Source organism: Schistocerca cancellata, chromosome 11, assembly GCF_023864275.1.
Source record: "Schistocerca cancellata isolate TAMUIC-IGC-003103 chromosome 11, iqSchCanc2.1, whole genome shotgun sequence".
In the NCBI taxonomy this organism is placed as follows: domain Eukaryota; kingdom Metazoa; phylum Arthropoda; class Insecta; order Orthoptera; family Acrididae; genus Schistocerca; species Schistocerca cancellata.
Window position 1 is genome coordinate 53,253,159 of NC_064636.1, and position 18,353 is coordinate 53,271,511.

Below are 18,353 nucleotides of genomic sequence, written 5' to 3' on the forward strand. Positions count from 1 at the left end.
TGCACGATGTTGGGGCGTGAGCGGAAGACGGCCTAACGGTGTGCGGGACCGTAGCCCAGCTTCATGGAGACAGTTGCGAATGGTCCTCGCCGATACCCCAGGAGCAACAGTGTCCCTAATTTGCTGGGAAGTGGCGGTGCGGTCCCCTACGGCACTGCGTAGGATCCTACGGTCTCGGCGTGCATCCGTGCGTCGCTGCGGTCCGGTCCCAGGTCGACGGGCACGTGCACCTTCCGCCGACCACTGGCGACAACATCGATGTACTGTGGAGACCTCACGCCCCACGTGTTGAGCAATTCGGCGGTACGTCCACCCGGCCTCCCGCATGCCCACTATACGCCCTCGCACAAAGTCCGTCAACTGCACATACGGTTCACGTCCACGCTGTCGCGGCATGCTACCAGTGTTAAAGACTGCGATGGAGCTCCGTATGCCACGGCAAACTGGCTGACACTGACGGTGGCGGTGCACAAATGCTGCGCAGCTAGCGCCATTCGACGGCCAACACCGCGGTTCCTGGTGTGTCCGCTGTGCCGTGCGTGTGATCATTGCTTGTACAGCCCTCTCGCAGTGTCCGGAGCAAGTATGGTGGGTCTGACACACCGGTGTCAATGTGTTCTTTTTTCCATTTCCAGGAGTGTAGTTGCCAGGCTCGTGTGAGAAAGACGGCCGACAAAGACAACAATCAACCACCACCACTATAATAAACCCGTTGCTCCACAAGTTGTTTTTTGTGGCTAAAGAACGATCCCCTTATTGCGTTTAAGAAAATACTGAATGTGGAAGAATACGAACACATTCTACAGCATTGTGTATTGCATACAGTAGGGGAACAGTGAGCAAACAAAGGTTGACTGAATTTGCATGACAGTGCACACTACTATCACCAGTGATGCAATAGTTTGTTGGACAATAACATGCTGAAATGGACTGGCCTCCCCAGAGTCCCCCCCCCCCCCCCTCCTTGGAATATCAATTTAAGTTAATGTTTCCTTTTCCGCTTTAGTAATAAGAAATTGGTACAGTGCCACATAAGACGGCAAAGATATACTTTTAAAATTATCTTTGTGACAAAAGAACAGTGTCATTCAATTTTTTTTAACAGCTTTTGTTTCAATCTTGCTTGAGAGTACTTATGTTTTAGACCTCATATAAAAAGATTGTGTAATTTTACTCCTGCGTCAACAATGAGTGTAGTAAATGACATGGTTGATAAAAAACAAATCATGACTTTCATCTGCTATCTTAAGAGGCGGCGGTAATTTCTTACTTCCTGCAAGACATCTTATAAACAGGGTGTTTATAAATGAATACCGGGCTTTTAACGCTTTATAACATTTGTTATATTAAACTTACAGTTATAAATGATATGTCAAATGAAAGAGCAGCTTAGTTTTACCAAGAATGTTATAAATGTTCAATGTGAGCACCATTTGTCACACGGCACACATCAAGTCTATAGCCGAGTTCTTCCCAGACGTTGGTAAGCGTGTCTTCAGTGATTTCAGAAATAGCTGCTTCAATCCAGTTTCCTAATTCAGGGAGGTCTGGTGGTAGTGGAGGCACATACACATGATCCTTGATGAAACCCCAAAGGGAAAAATCGCATGGCGTTATATCAGGTGAACGTGGAGGCCGTGCAAAGCAAGCCCTGTCATTCGGCCCCTTGCGACCTATCCAGCATTTGGGTACAGTGAAATTCAACCAATTGCGTACTTCGCTATGCCAAACACAACTGTTTGAGTTGCTCTTTCATTTGACAAATTATTTATAGCTGTAAGTTCAATGTAATAAATATTACAAAGCATTAAAACCCCAATATTCATTTATAAACATCCTGTAAATGTACGCGCACGCACGCACACACGCACGCTAATCATCAAGATTTAATGGATGGACTATATGATCGGCAGCCACAAAAAAGTAGAGGTAATGTCAGCATAACTTAATAATGACTTTAATCAGAACAACTGACTTTTTGTTAAGCACCAAGCTGCTGCCAAATACCATTCGTATCACTACAGTATTGGTTTGTTGCACTGCATTTTTCTTACATTATGAGGAAGATTGTTCATGGCACCAAATTTAGTTTCAACAAGAATTCATGCTTTAATTCCAGTAATTCACGTAGTAATTATCTTTCACTAAGTAAATTTCATTCCAATTCATACTCTTTGTTTTAGCTGTTGTGCTACCTCCTGGAACAGTTATTCCAAAATCAAGTAACAGACCTAACAAGTCCTAACCTAAACACACGGAACACCTTCAGGACGAGTTAGGATGTCGACTTGGCTCCAGATCCCAGTGTGCAACAATCATTACCTCCTATGGTTTGGCTTTTGAGGAAGAATGAGCTGCCATTTCTCTGTAGACATTTAGACACCTCCTTAAAAATGTCCTCCACAAAGCTTGAGCCGTCACAAAGGCAAAGGGTGGAAACACCCTATACTGATGTTCACTAACAGCTGTCTGGATACTTTCATAGGACAGTGTATTAGTTTTGGAAGTTAAGCTAATGTCGAGAATGTTTACAGTACTGATGGCTGGATGTTTTATGGTTTTCTCCAAAAACTTACCTATCCACAAAATTTATTTAACTGTTGGTCAAGTTCTTTGCTATCATTTTCCAAATTTCTCCTCATTTTCCTTACTCACTTCACTTCATGGAATGAGTAACATGGGGGATAGACTACAACACTGTCTCATTTCCTTACAACTGCAGTATAGTTTCAGTGCAAGTAGTAGATAACATTTTGCTCTTTGTATTTTATTCCTGTTAACTTCACAGTTACAAAGAGTGTATTCTACTTGACTGTCAAAGGCTTCTTGTAAATTCACAAGTCTTATAAATGTGGATTTGTCTTATGTTCAGCTACAAAATACACCATTTCACAGCAGGCTTCAGTAACAATCTGTAGTGTGTCCCCCCCCCCCCCCCTCCCCTCCCGCGAACCATGTAACACACAATGTCCATCATCACACATTATTTACAGATTTACTTAAATTGCCACATGCTCGTGAGTAAACACTTGAGTCTCTGCAAATATGCAGTGCCCTCAGCAAGTTGGAATTTTGCAACTAAATCTCACAAAACTTTTTCCTGAATTTACAGGTTTCTGTTGACAATTTTTTTTACACCCAAACAAAGCGGGTTATACCTTCCCCTTCGAGTTGGGAGACATTTGCCATATCCACAATGTCTGTTTAGTACAAGTATTTGTACAGGAGGACCACACTACAATTTCTTTGTATAAATTGTTTTACCACTTCACAAAATACTCACCTATACAATCTGTATACTTCTGAATGCTTTCAGACCAATTCTGGACACATTCTTTTCAGTCTGATGTTTGTGCCTCAAAAGAGAGGTCACAGGAGAATATGACAGCTTCTTCAAATGACGAAAAACAAGACAACTATAGTCAACATGGCATAACAAGATTGCTGACAGCTCGTAGCTCTGTTGCCAGGTTTCAATTGTGAAGCACTAATGGCCACAAGCAAAAACAGTAACCGACTATAAAGCTGTGACAACACTGATGCGCTGCAACAGAGATGTTCACAAAATCACACTGTGGTACTGATTTCGGTAGGTGCACGAAGCTGCAACGCTCAGTGCACTGTGACTGTCATGCTGAGTCCACCGTACACCTTAATTCCCTATTTTTCTCCATCAAATAATGAAATTGTTCAACATGCAGCAAAACATCTAACACAGTCACGACGAAGAACGGAGAAATGTTTCTCGGAAAGGATAGATCGCTACTCACCGTATAGAGGGAGACACTGAGTTGCAGACAGACACCGCAAAAACACTGCTATACAGGCTGTATTATACAGTACAGCAGTTTTTTTGTTCGCCTATCTGCAACTCGACATCTCCACTTTATGGTAAGTAGCAATCTATGCATTTCATAATACTGTCATTATTCCATCCAGGATTTTCCACTGTTTGATTCTGCAATGTTTTCTAGTCATTTTATCCGTTATTTTCATCGACACTCCTGATGAACAAATTGTTGCATACTATTAGGCAGTTGTAGTTATTGTTTCTGTCATCATCATCATCAGCAGCAGCAGCAGCAGCTTTCCACACAACTCTGTCTTGTGCAAGCCCCCTCACCTCTGCGTAACTACTGCAACCTACACCCACTTGAACCTGCTCACTGTAGTCAAGTCTTGTCCCCCCCCCCCCCCCTCCCCTCCCCCCCCCCCCAAAACAATTTTTGCCCCCCACACTTCCCTCCCCTGGCAAACTGATGATTCCTTCATGCTTCAGGATGTGTCCTATCAATCAATCGCTTTTTTAACTGAGGTTGTGCCACAAATCCCCCCCCCCCCCTCCCAATTCAATAAAGTACCTCATCGTTAGTTATTCAGCACCACATTTCAAAACTTCTCTTCTCCTCTAAACTGTTCACCATCCACATTTCATTTCTCTACAAGGCTACCCCTCCACACAAATACCCTCAGAAAAGAATACAGGGATTTAAAGTCGTAATAAAAGTTAAAATACACACATCAAAAAAAGTTTTGCATCACCTCGGTTCCGAGACTTCCAGAACCTGTACAGAAAATTGGAATAGATATCAACATAAACATTATTTCCGCCCTTTTTATTGTTCATGAAAACCACACATTGCATGTTGTACCACCATACAGCGAAACCTCCAGAGGCGGTGGTCCAGATTTCTGAACACACCGGTACCTCTAATACCCAGTAGCACGCCCTCTTGCACCGATGCATGCCTGTATTCATCGTGGCAATACTATCCACAAGTTCATCAAAGCACTGATGGTCCAGAGTGTCACACTCCTCAACGGTGATTCAGCGTAGCTCCCTCAGAGTGGTTGGTGGGTCACGTCATCCATAAACAGCCCTTTTCAATCTATCCAAGGCATGTTCGATAGGGATCATGTCTGGAGAACATACTGGTCACTCTAGTCAAGCGATGTTGTTATCCTGAAGGAAGTCATTCACAAGATGTCCACAATGGGGGTGCAAATTGTCATCCACGAAGATGAATGCCTCACCAATATGCTGCCAATATGGTTGCACTATCGGTCGGTGGATGGCATTCAAGTATCGTACAGCAGTTACGGCACCTTCCGTGACCACCAGCGGCATAAACTGGCCCCACATAATGCCACCCCAAAACAGCAGAGAATCTCCACCTAGCTGCACTCGCTGGACAGTGTGTCTAAGGCATTCAGCCAGACCGGGTTGCCGTCCAAACATGTCTCCGACAACTATCTGGCTGAAGGCATATGCGACACTCATCGCTGAAGAAAACGTGATGCCAATCTTGAGCGGTCCAATCGGCCCATCTGTACCGCACTGCATGGTGTCATGGTTGCAAAGATGGACCTTGCCATGGACGTAAGGAGAGAAGTTGTGCATCATGCAGCCTATTGCACACAGTTTGAGTCGTAACACGATGTCCTGTGGCTGCACGAAAAGCATTATTCAACACAGTGGCATTGCTGTCAGGGTTCTTCAGAGCCATAATCCAAAGGCAGCAGTCATCCACTGCAGCAGTAGCTCTCGGATGGCCTGAGCGAGGTATGTCATTGACAGTTCCTGTGTCTCTGTGTCTCCTCCGGTCCGAATAACATCGCTTTGGTTCACTCCGAGACGTCTGGACACTTCCCTTGTTGAGAGCCCTTCCTGGCACAAAGTAACAATGTGGACACGATCGAACTGCAGTATTGACCATCTAGGCACAGTTGAACTACAGACAACACGAGCCGTGTACCTCCTTCCTGGTGGAATGTCTGGAACCAATCGGCTGTCGGACCACCTCCGTCTAAAAGGCGCTACTCGTGCATGGTTGTTTACAGCTTTGGGCGGGTTTAGTGATATTTCTGAACGGTCAAAGGGACTGTGTCTATGATACAATATCCACAGTGTATGTCTATCTTCAGGAGTTCTGGGAACTTTGGTGATGCAAAACTTTTTTTGATGTGAGTATTTGTCTGTTTTCAGTCTGTATTATCATGACGGAAACCACCTGCTGAAGACCCTGTAGAATCTTTCCAAACTGACAGTTCTCCAACACCTCTCTTGTCGGCACCTCCTCTAATTCGTCAGCTCCCGGGAAACTATTCAGATGTCCGACCTCCTCCCGGCACGTACCTTCTTGCAGATCTCGGTGGAGCGCTGGATGACGGAGAGCAGCAGGTTGGTGTTGCCGTTGGCGCGCTCCAGCAGCTCATTCTTCATCAGGTCGTACACGTACAGCAGGTAGTGCGTGTCCTCGCGCGCGTACTTCACCAGCTCCTCCGGCAGGGGCCTGCGGACAGCAGACGGTGGACACTGGTAACTGTGGGGTAGTCCCCAGCTCCCAGAGCTCTGTGTGTCATCAGCGGGAATGGGAGGGGGATGAGGGGTGTTGGGGAAAGGGAGGAGAGCATGGGGACCAGCCTGACAGACGGGTTTGGGTGTGCGTTTAGGGCACACTACACCTGGGTCATCATTGCCCATACTGTTTTCACGAGTGTAATCCCACAAATTAAGGGCTCCAAAGTGCTGGAGCTGTAAGGAAACTGTTTGCCTTCTCCTCTACAATGCCCATCCTTACATTGTCCATCAAGCTGTAGACCTTCTGCAACAGTTTGGACGAGACATCGCCATCCACCCAACCTGTAGTGCGGACTTAGAGCACACTGGCTACCACTTATTTGCCCAAGTTGAAAGAACACTTGCAAGAGTCAGACCGGATAAAATTTTCTGGAACTAAAATCATTCCTTAAACTACTGAGACTGAGCATTGAGAAAGGTGTATGTTCCCTGACATTACTGTGGCAAATAATGTTTTATGTCACTGCAGAGCAATAGTAATCATGTTTTCACAGCATAAATGAAAGAAAAAAAAAACAGTGAAGTCCACAGTATTTGTTTATTTATTTATCCCGGTTTTGGTCTCAGTGACCACCTTCAGAGCAGTGGTGACTTGTATCTGTTGGTACTCACAGCAGCTCCATGAACTCGATCGACATACCATTAAGGAGCTTTTGCTTCGAAGATGATCACTTGGACTAAAACTGGTTAGCAGAATAAATAAGTAAACAAAATAAATAAATAAATAAATACAGAAAACTCAACTGCTTTTAGGGTTCTGTACCTCATCTGGCAAAAATGAAATCAGTGTGCGGTCATTTTGTTATCTGTCCATCCGACTGTTATGAACAGTTTTCCCAGGAGCAGGCACACATATCAAGTTCAAATTTATGTCACATACCAATGTCTATGGTTCCTTGGCGGCATAAAAATTTAAGCTTCAACATCAATTCAATGAAAATATGTGGCCATTTATATCAGACACTTTTATACTTGCTAACTCACTTATCAAAACCTATAGGGTACTTCCCATTTACCTAGAATCACAAAATTTGATAAGAAGCAAGGTTTCACAACACAAGAAAGGAAAATTTTCGAACATTGTTAAACTGTAATTATATCACATAAAAAATATTCCTCTTCTATTATGAACATACACAGCATTCGCGATCTGTCAAAAATCTCTGGAATTACTGTAGGGATCTTGATCTGGTTTTCAGTAATAGGTACAGTGATTAACATGGAAGGTTTATGTACACAATTTACACATGTCATGTTAATTGGTTGAACTGAAATGAAATTAAAATGATGCCTTTCCCATCTAGCAATGATAGGCTTAAGGCTGTCCAACTAATGCACCGACAGCCTACATCTATGAACGTACAGCATCTGTAATGTTTCAGAGCAAAGTAATACTGGTAACTGATGCAGGATTGATTTTCCATAGTTTAGGACAAGCTTTCGATATCCCATAAAATGTGTGTTACAGAGTTCCGCAGAGCAGTTAGACATCTGTGTAACACCAATGGTCTTGTGGCCACCTGTGCTGTTTTCTTCTCTGGAGCCTTCTGTCAAATCTTACCGGTAATCACAACAGGGGTAGTCAATGCATCTGCAATTGACAGTTAGCATAGCATGTTAATATAACCCCAAAATTAATAAAATAAGTGAAAAATTACAGTAGCAAATGTGAAATTATACAAATAATAACCACTGGCATGTGAGCCCTACTCGTACACTTCTGATTTTTTTTTTCAGTTACATTATCACTGCTGTTGGTTTTACACATGTGATAACTTAAACAGCATCCGTATGTGGTTACGTAGACAAACGGAAGAGGAGTTGCCAGCCTTAACATTCAAGGTACTCAAATGTAGCGGAAGGGTCAACTAGTGTTACTGTAAACAAGTCCAGTTCACTACACAATTTGAGGATACAGAGAAATGCTAACATATGCCGAGCTGTGACTGCGAAAAGTGTGTGCCTCCACACAAATGGGGTCATTACGCATTCGCCTCATCATTTACAACTCCTCACAAGAAGCCTGGAGCTGCAGAATAAGCAGCTTACAACACACCTGTCACAAAGAAGTGTGTTGTAACCAAATGCCATTTCGGACAAGTGAGGTGGCATTTTCCTATTCTCTGGAAAAAAAAACACGTCAGCCACAAAGAGAGTGGCTTCGGGTATTTCTTTGTTTACAGATTTGCACAATGTGGCACAACACACAGAGGATAAAGCTTACGAAATTCCAGGAGCAGAGGGGAGGGGGGCGGGGGGGGGGGGGGGGGGGGGTAAACGAGACAGCAGCTGACAGGTTGCACAGCACAGCGAGGGAAGCCAGGGAAAGGTTGGATATGCAGGAATGATATGCAACTGCCAGAATATCACTGTTTTGATACTGCAACAAGTGGTATTTTTCTAAATTCACTCTTATATCTTGAAAAGTGAAGTGTGACTTTCAGAAATTGTCGTGGTACAATTAAGCAGTGTTTCATAAATTACGTTCTTTTCTGTGGCGGATGAGGTATATAACTATGTGATATTTCCTATAAATATATGTATGGTCATTTAGCTACAATGTATGTAACCATATGTTCTAAAAGTTCCAAAACTTATTTCATTCCTGGAGTACAAGTGACATTGGGGCACCAAATATGGTAGCGGCTTGACCTGAGAACTGTAAATAATAACAGATATGCTTTCTAAGAGCTGGTTTTGAACAGGAAGTGTTAAGCAGTGGCCGTTAGGCCATAGTGTGCCACCACTGTTGTGTCACACATTGCAATGGAGCCACATATCAAAACTGAGTGAACAAGACATTCGCCAGAATATTCTGAAGGGGAGAAAAGTGTGTGTAAAGTTTGTTCCACACACTCTGAATCCTGAGCAAAAACGACAAGTGGTGAACTTCCACACCACAACCAAAATTAAAAATGAGGACAATTCTTTTCTGAAAAAAATCATCACGGGTGACAAGATTTGGAGTTATCATACAAATCTATCACAAAAAGAGAAAATGCACAATTTTAAAAGAAGTATCAATGCTTTGACAATATAATTGACATATGAGACAATATAAGGGCCAAGTGGAACAAAATACCTAGGAAGGTGTTCTCTGACATTTTCACACAATTGTACAAATGTCCTGTGCATTGTACTACAGAGGAGGGGATGCACATACGAGGTGCATTCAAGTTCTAAGGCCTCCGATTTTTTTTCTAAGTAACTACTCACCCGAAATCGATGAAACTAGCGTTACTTCTCGACGTAATCACCCTGCAGACGTACACATTTTTCACAACGCTGACGCCATGATTCCATGGCAGCGGTGAAGGCTTCTTTAGGAGTCTGTTTTGACCACTGGAAAATCGCTGAGACAATAGCAGCACGGCTGGTGAATGTGCGGCCACGGAGAGTGTCTTTCATTGTTGGAAAAAGCCAAAAGTCACTAGGAGCCAGGTCAGGTGAGTAGTGAGCATGAGGAATCACTTCAAAGTTGTTATCACGAAGAAACTGTTGCGTAACGTTAGCTCGATGTGCGGGTGCGTTGTCTCGGTGAAACAGGACACGCGCAGCCCTTCCCGGACGTTTTTGTTGCAGTGCAGGAAGGAATTTGATCTTCAAAACATTTTCGTAGGATGCACCTGTTACCGTAGTGCCCTTTGGAACACAATGGGTGAGGATTACGCCCTCGCTGTCCCAGAACATGGACACCATCATTTTTTCAGCACTGACGGTTACCCGAAATTTTTTTGGTGGCGGTGAATCTGTGTGCTTCCATTGAGCTGACTGGCGCTTTGTTTCTGGATTGAAAAATGGCATCCACGTCTCATCCAGTGTCACAACCGACAAAAAGAAAGTCCCATTCGTGCTGTCGTTGCGCGTCAACATTGCTCGGCAACGTGCCACACGGGCAGCCGTGTGGTTGTCAGTCAGCATTTGTGGCACCCACCTGGATGACACTTTTCGCATTTTCAGGTCGTCGTGCAGGATTATGTGCACAGAACCCACAGAAATGCCAACTCTGGAGGCGATCTGTTCAACAGTCATTCGGCGATCCCCCAAAACAATTCCCTCCACTTTCTCGATCGTGTCGTCAGACCGACTTGTGCAAGCCCGAGGTTGTTTCGGTTTGTTGTCACACGATGTTCTGCCTTCATTAAACTGTCGCACCCACGAACGAACTTTCGACACATCCGTAACTCCATCACCACATGTCTCCTTCAACTGTCGATGAATTTCAATTGGTTTCACACCACGCAAATTCAGAAAACGAATGATTGCACGCTGTTCAAGTAAGGAAAACATCGCCATTTTAAGTATTTAAAACAGTTCTCATTCTCGCCGCTGGCGGTAAAATTCCATCTGCTGTACGGTTCTGCCATCTCTGGGATGTATTGACAATGAATGCGGAATCATTTTAAAACAATGCGCATGTTTCTATCTCTTTCCAGTCCGGAGAAAAAAAATTGGAGGCCTTAGAACTTGAATGCACCTCGTAGAACACCTCAAGCATTAAAACCGTAATCTTAACTTTCCATATTTTTTATTCATCCAGTCGTTAAAGTTTTTGGACTGTCAGGGTATTTATAAAGTTTTGCCACATTGAGACAAGAACTAGTGGCACATTTGAAATCTCGCTCAGAGAGAAGTGTCCGGTAGCTTTCTTTGGCACCAGAAGAGGTAGGTATGAGCCGTGGGGTGTGATGAGTCTTAAAGTTTCTTAAATCATCACTCTGCCAGCTTGAGAAATCACCACCACTACCAGACAAACAGCAGCTCACCAAATGAAATGGAGCTTCTCTGGTTTCTGATACCCACGATTTAGTAGGCGTACATCAACTTCATTAGCACCACCTACGGAAAGATGAAGTCATATCGAGTCAATAACCTGCAACACACAAAACGCACTCAAAATTGAGAGATGCAAGTGTGAACTCTGGCAGCCTGAAAATCTGACAGCTGCTAAGACCACTACAGCCAATGTCTCAGTGTGCAACTCAACTACCCCTTACAGTTGACTGTTCTATACAGCACAGACTCACAGGTACTGCAGTCACAAAGAAGTGAACTTTCCGAGCAAATCTCCAGCCTAAATGAAGAGTAGGTTTTAATGAACCATCAATGATGAGGCAGTCTGGAACAGAGGAGAAGGATAAAGGAGGAGAAGAAAACAGCCGTGTCCTCTTCAGAAGAAAAACAGACTCCAGAAAGGCACCTGCAAAGAAGGCACATGCATCGCGCTCAATGGCCTTTGCACTTCCCTTCACGGCTCCCGTTTGTTGAGCATCTGCCAGTTCCGAGAAGAACATCACATTTTTTGACGAGTCAGTCACGTGATTTCAGCACGACGCCAACACTGGTACAAAAAATCCATCCTCCTGCTGCCCGAAATATTGTGGTTGGGACAGCAGTGACACATATGCAAGGGAAAGGCCCCAAAATCCACAGAAATAAGACCCTGCCTCAAATAGTTAAAGAGGAAATTCATGAGTGAAGTGAGGCAGTTTTGTGGAAATGACCAACACCAGTTCCAGATGCCGTCCCACCCGAAGGAGAACTGGGCAGTGGGAAACCACTGTCATACAGAACCTTGATCTGGCTAAGATTAGCTGTGTCACGGTGGGGAAGTGGTGTTATTTTTACAGGAGGAAATCTGTAGAATTTCAAATTCAAGAGTCGTTCACAGGCCCGTTGCAGCAATTCGGGAATGAGCACACGGAGGACAACTCTGTTCTCAGAAAGGCAGAGTTCTGAGAGGGAGGAATTCGGTGTCCATTTCCCAGACACAGAAAATTATGATGCTCAGTACTTTCCTGAATCTTTCTTGGAATGTCTGGGTTTTGACTCAGACTCCAACCGACCAGAGTCCAAAAATGGCATTGCAACAATTCACTCGGTGTGGCAGCTGATCTCTACCCTCGAGTGTTTCGAAGTCGTGCCCCACAAGGTTGAACCCTTGGCACTGTCCTCCCTGTATGGGTGAGTAGACTTGCATTCTGCATCATCTGGATGCTGTAAGTGATTCAGGCTATTCAATGAGTTCCAGACTCTCCTTCCTGCTGTAAAAAATAACTGGTGAAGAAACACGGGCTAAACAAAGATCTCATGCAGTGACTTCACAGTACAACTAAAGTTATTTGCGAACCGATACTTATCTACTTACACAACACTTCTCTAGCCGGTGTGAACTCGAGGGGAGCTGAATATCTGTAAATCTCGTCATTACAGTGAAATTAACTCTGTACTGGAATTTCAACATTGTGGCAGAAAAAGCATCTGTAACTGTGTTCAATTTTATTATTTCTTTATTTATTTTTCTGACTCAGTTGCATTGGCAATTTGCATCACAGTGAGTAGTTTCATATTTTTCCATTCATTATGGAACAATTAGTTGAATGGCTGAAAAATTATTACTAACACTGTCATATGGGCGCTTAGGCAAAATTTGTGACTGTATTGAAGGTTTTTTGTTGCAAAGGACACAGAATTTTATCTCCGATGGAGAGACATCAACACGTGTAGAAATGATCTTGGGTGTACCTTAGGGAAATGTATCAGGACTCCTGCTGATTTGTTGTATTTTAATGGCCTTGCAGACAATAACGTCAGACTTTTTACAGATGATGCAGTTGCCTGTAATGAAGTACTGTCTGAAAAAATGTAGCACAAATATTTAGTCAGAATTTGATAAGATTTTAAAGTGATAGATGGATTGGCAACTAGCTTGATACATTCAGAAATGTTAAATTTTGCATTTCAAAAAACAATAAAACACAGCATCTTATGACAACAATTTCAATGGGTCACAGATGGAACTGATTAAATTATTCAAGTACCAGGGTGTTAAACCTTGTAGGCACACAAAACTAAATGCTCACATGGGCTCAGTTGCAGCTACAGTTGGTGGCAGACTTCTATTTATTGTTAGAATACTATGGAAATGCAATTAGTCTATGTCTACATCCTAGAATGCTGCTCAAGTGTGTCACTCCCATACCAAATAGGAATAACAGGGGATATTGAACGTATACAGGGACCAGGCAGATACTTGAAGACATAAACTGTTCCTTGAAAGCTTAATTAGAAAGTTAAAAGAACCGGCCATATATGATGACTCTAGCAACATACAACCGCCTACATATCACACACATAGGGATCACGAGGTCAAGATATAGTAATTACAACACGTACAGAAGCACTGATGCACTCATTTTCCTGACGCTCCGTACGTGTATGGAATAGGAAGGGATCTTAATAACTGGTACAATGAGACGTGCACTTTGCACCACATTTCACAGTGGTTTGCAATGTGTGGCTGAAGACATAGATGAAGAATGCTCACAGATGTGAGCTATTCATAAATCCTCAACACAGAAAATTCTGTGGCTTAATGCAAGTGCCTATTTCACACAAGTCACCTTCACACAAACGGTCCGACAATTCTCTACTGTGCCCGACACCGACGTGTGCCCCTGTTGTTACGATGTCCCAACTGTTACAATACACGTTATGGGCATAATCTGGTTACAAATGGCGGTCTAGCACCTGCCTCTCCCACAGCCGGATTCAAGTGTCAGTGGCACCTAAGATAGCGCCAGATATTGTGCGCTCGCTTTACCGGATCCTCCAGTCGGCCAGTTGGTAGCGCTTGTCGGCAGTGACGTGGCAGTAGTGCTTCAGCACGAAGGCGAGCGACAGGTGGGCCAGCCCCAGCACGCGCGCCGCCTGGTGCGTGTCGAACAGGTTCACCAGGTAGAGGCCCAGGTCACGCTGCAGCCACTCCACGTCGCTGTCCGCCCCGTGCAGCACCTGTCGCAAAAATCACAAATATAAACCCACAGTCTGCAGGAGAGTGATGCGCAGAGTGCGAAGGACACACACACACACACACACACACACACACACACACACACACACACACACACCTTATCCTATCTTGTCCCCTTACTGCACCCAGCCACCTACCCACTGAGAACACAGTCAGTCAGGACTTGTAGTTGTGCATATCTCAATCAAAATAAAGTGACCGACAGTCGAACACCGGGGATGGGTGTGAGTGGAGAAGGGGACGGGGGTGGGGGTGGGGGTTGCTTCCACATCTGTCTGCATACACTGTAGGGCTGCAGTAGTAATCCCTTCTGGGCACATTTACAAACTGCCTGTTTGGGTTTGCTTGCTTTGGTAGTAATGGTCTTATCACTTTTCTGTGCAGTTTTGCAAGAGTTTAGTACACTGTGCCATGTAATATACACACATCGCACACACACATGATGCAAATGGCAAAAATGAATCACTGTTGTCACATTACATTACAACCATTGTCTCCAAGTGGCTGTGACAAATGGCACTTGATGTAGTAGAGCCATATGACAATATTGAACAAAATAAAAGGTGTCACGTTAGTTAGCTGCCCCCCCCCCCCCCCCAAAGAAAAAAAATAATGAACATAAAATTACAGTAAAATCCAATTAGAAGTTGACCTGTTCTTCCCGCAAAATGGCGATACATTCTCAAATCTTCCAAGCAGAGCAGTACAGTGAGAGTGATACACGTCTGCAAAGGGCAATTGATGTCAACATTGTAGGAGGTGGCTTGTAGCATTGTACTTGTTTGTATACCCAAAAAAGATGTGACTGACATGCTCTTCTTTAGCATATGTACAACTGGAACATGACCACACTCATACGATACAGATGCTTTCTGTAAAGGCTGTGGTCAAATGTGAGGGTCCTCAATGAGTTCATGAGTCATCATGCCAGAAGTTAGGAATTGACAATGTGTTCACTTTGGCATAATCTTTACATTTATATTTGGAGGTCTCTTGCCATACTGCATTCCACAGTCTTGATTGTTGACTTAGTAACATTTAGAAGATGTGTAACTGGTAATTCAACGTGTTCCCGCGTTCTGTCATAGATGGCTGCTTTGGTTAACTAGTGTACTATTTCACTGCCGCGTACGGCAAAAAAATTGGCATTTGGGCTTTGGTCATGTTAGTTGGTTTAGTTTAGTTGGGTATCACACGGTACTATTTCAACTGCATCCGGTACCGTGCGTCACAATGTTTTGTTACAGGATTACCTTTTTTAAAGGAATCTGTCTTGTACGTAATTCCAGTTGCTGTGTAGAATATTTTGTGGACCACCTACGCTGTGCCATTCCTGTGCAGACTTCTCCGAAGCAGCTTCTCTGCTGCAGGAAATTGCTGAAGCTTTCCAACTAACAACTTATATCAAGTTAACAAATGATTTTCACTTTCAACCATCCAGTTCCAGATGTTTATTTTATAACTCCATTTACAATTCAGTTCATTAACATGACACTAATACATCCTTCCTTCATGAGAACTTAAACGAGTGTGCACCCAATCTAAAAGTAATACAAAAGCTTTATTGCATTACATTAAAAACCATCATATGTTTTTCTCCTAAGAGATTCTATAATAATGTCCTAATCCTGATTATTCTGTACATGGCTTCTGGGTCCATGAACTGCATAGTAGATGGCCAGCAAGTAGTCAGCATTCTCCCAGCTTCCACGCACTGCGGCTACATCTTTCCTTGTATGTCCTCTGTGTAGGAACACATACGGTACACACTGTAGATCTGTTGATATTTGAGACCCCTACTTAACTTAAACGTTGCGAGCATCGTCAGCTGGTGGGACAAATCTTCATACAGAGGAACAGGGCTTGACGCACAACGTCCTGTTGCACTACACATGTACACCACAGTGTGGTTTCATCCACCACAGCACAAAGTAATTTCCTGATTCCTACTTGCGATATGTCACATCAGGTTCATCATGTCATTTGCTATTGCACAGCTGGATCTTCTACTGTGTACATTTCGTAACAATTTCAGCACTGGTCTGGAACCAGAAACAATAAACTCTGAACCCGAGTGGTTCTCACTGCACTGAAGGCCTTGAAGAATAGATAAAGTTTGGCTGTTACAACAGCGAGTTCCTTATCTTGAATTTCACTTGAATACGACAGCTGACATCGCAGTACGCACGATCGTATCCATCTTCACTTTTCAAAGCATCAGTTTCACTGAATCTTGCATTGTTTATGTTTGGATAGGTACTCCACACAACTAGTGGTTCAGATACACTGGTACTGTAGTCTACTTCACAGAAGAGTAATGATTGTGTAGACATGCTTTATTTGGAAACAGAAAGGTATCCATGTATGTGCCAACAAGATGAGGAAGACTTACTGAGCCAGTACTGGACATATTGCACAACCCCATTATTGTACAGATTGTGACTAAGCAAGCTCGGCTTTTTTTACTTCCCCTCTTGTTTTGCCATCTGCCTCCGCAAAATTCATTTTTTCACTTTTAACTAATTACCATTAACATACGTGAGTATAATATGCATTTTCATAAAAGAGAAAGGTTGGCTCTAAGTTTTAAAGAATATATCAACAGGTCTAATTTTGTGCATAGTTTTATGTATGTAATGGATTTTCTAATTTATTTTAACTATTACTAGTTAGTATCTTTTGTTACAGGGTGAAATCAGTAATTGTTTTGTAACTTAAATTCTATTGTTGACTTATAAACAAATATAAATTCTTTACTAATTATAAACATTTGGAGGAACAACTAATAGTATTCTTAAAGGATCTATTAGGCTCTATTCGAAAACATGTTAACAAAGCCAGCTCTTAATTAATTCCAGAGTAATTTCCATTGTTTGCATAACTGTATTTGTTAATTTCATTATTTAAACAAATAATATGGCTTAACCCTTGAAGTAGAAGAAACTGTTAAAGATGTGCAATTTTTTGATGTAGGCAGTTAATTGAAAGAGTTAAGTTTTAATTGTAATTTCTGTAAATTAAACATCGAACAATATGTAGTTTCAGTGCCTATTCTTGTAATGATATAAAAAGGCCTGATTTTTGGTCCCGAGACAGTCAGTCCAAGGCTGAGTTTCAGACAAGAAACCTGTGTTGGTTAGAACAACAACGCATCAGCTTAACTGTGAAGTAAGTGGTACACCAATAGGTCGTGTGTTAAAGCAATGACAGTGTCTGTTCAGTTTATTTGAAAGAGTGTTTGTAGATGTTCAACAGTAAACTATTGTAGCAGTATGTTGATGTTTGCCTGCAAACTATTAATGAGGCTTATCAAAGGTTAAACAGTAGTGCACTGGCTATATAACTGTGTATTACTGGGAGGTTGAAAACAGTGAAAGTAAATGACTGTGAAACGCAAATTTGCGCCTGTCGGCTACATCATTTAAAGTAGTCAGTGTTGAACTTCCAACCCCCATTTTTCAGCCAGTATAGCAACCCAGTACATCAGCACTGAGGACAATCAACGGCAAAATAAAGCAGGCGAACGTCACAAGATATCTTGTAATATACGGTTTAGCACAAACTGTGACACTCTGAGAAAAAATTTTGTACTCAGGTATTCATGACATAGGTGTAAGGTAAGCTCATTTGTTACAAGTAAACAAGCATTAATTGGTGCAGACTGCATTGCCCTCACGCATACCCTAAGCACCTTATACCAACATTTGTCTAACTGTCTTAGGGTGCGTTTATGCTACAGCCTCACTGCTCGCCTTCACCACCCGGCGAAACGAAAGGAGCCCACCGAGTCTTACCAACTCATTTAACATGCACCTTCACTGCTCGTCCCACTGCACACTACGATCCTCACCAGACGACGATATCGAGCCAATTTATCTTTCGCACTGCGAGTATCGCCACAAGTCCTGAAACTTGAGCCAAGGTCGGTCGCTTTGAGGCCACTCTAGCAGTGCTGTGTTTTGGCTGCTCTTCATTTGCACAGTTTCTTACACAGCATACATCTGCTTCTACATCTCCATCTATACCCATAATCTCCAAACTACAGTGAAGTGCATGGTGGAGGGTACGTCCCATTGTATCATGTATTAAGGTACGGAGAACAAGTAAAACAAATCCTTAAATACCACCGCACAAGCTGTATAGCTCACAAAGGATACGGTGGCCAATGCGCAGTGACCA

General features: G+C 43.0%; 1 protein-coding gene across 2 annotated transcripts in view; it reads right to left on the minus strand.

Annotated features, from left to right (window-relative positions):
• LOC126108470 (exosome component 10) overlaps positions 1 to 18,353 on the minus strand; it is a 219,304-nt gene that overhangs the window by 104,375 nt on the left and 96,576 nt on the right. For both annotated transcript variants that reach the window (XM_049913717.1, XM_049913716.1), the window contains exons 8-9: positions 13,965 to 14,155; positions 6,137 to 6,293 (exon numbers count right to left, since the gene is read on the minus strand). In XM_049913717.1, the coding sequence (XP_049769674.1) occupies positions 6,137 to 6,293; positions 13,965 to 14,155 (348 nt within the window). The remainder of the gene's footprint in view (positions 1 to 6,136; positions 6,294 to 13,964; positions 14,156 to 18,353) is intronic.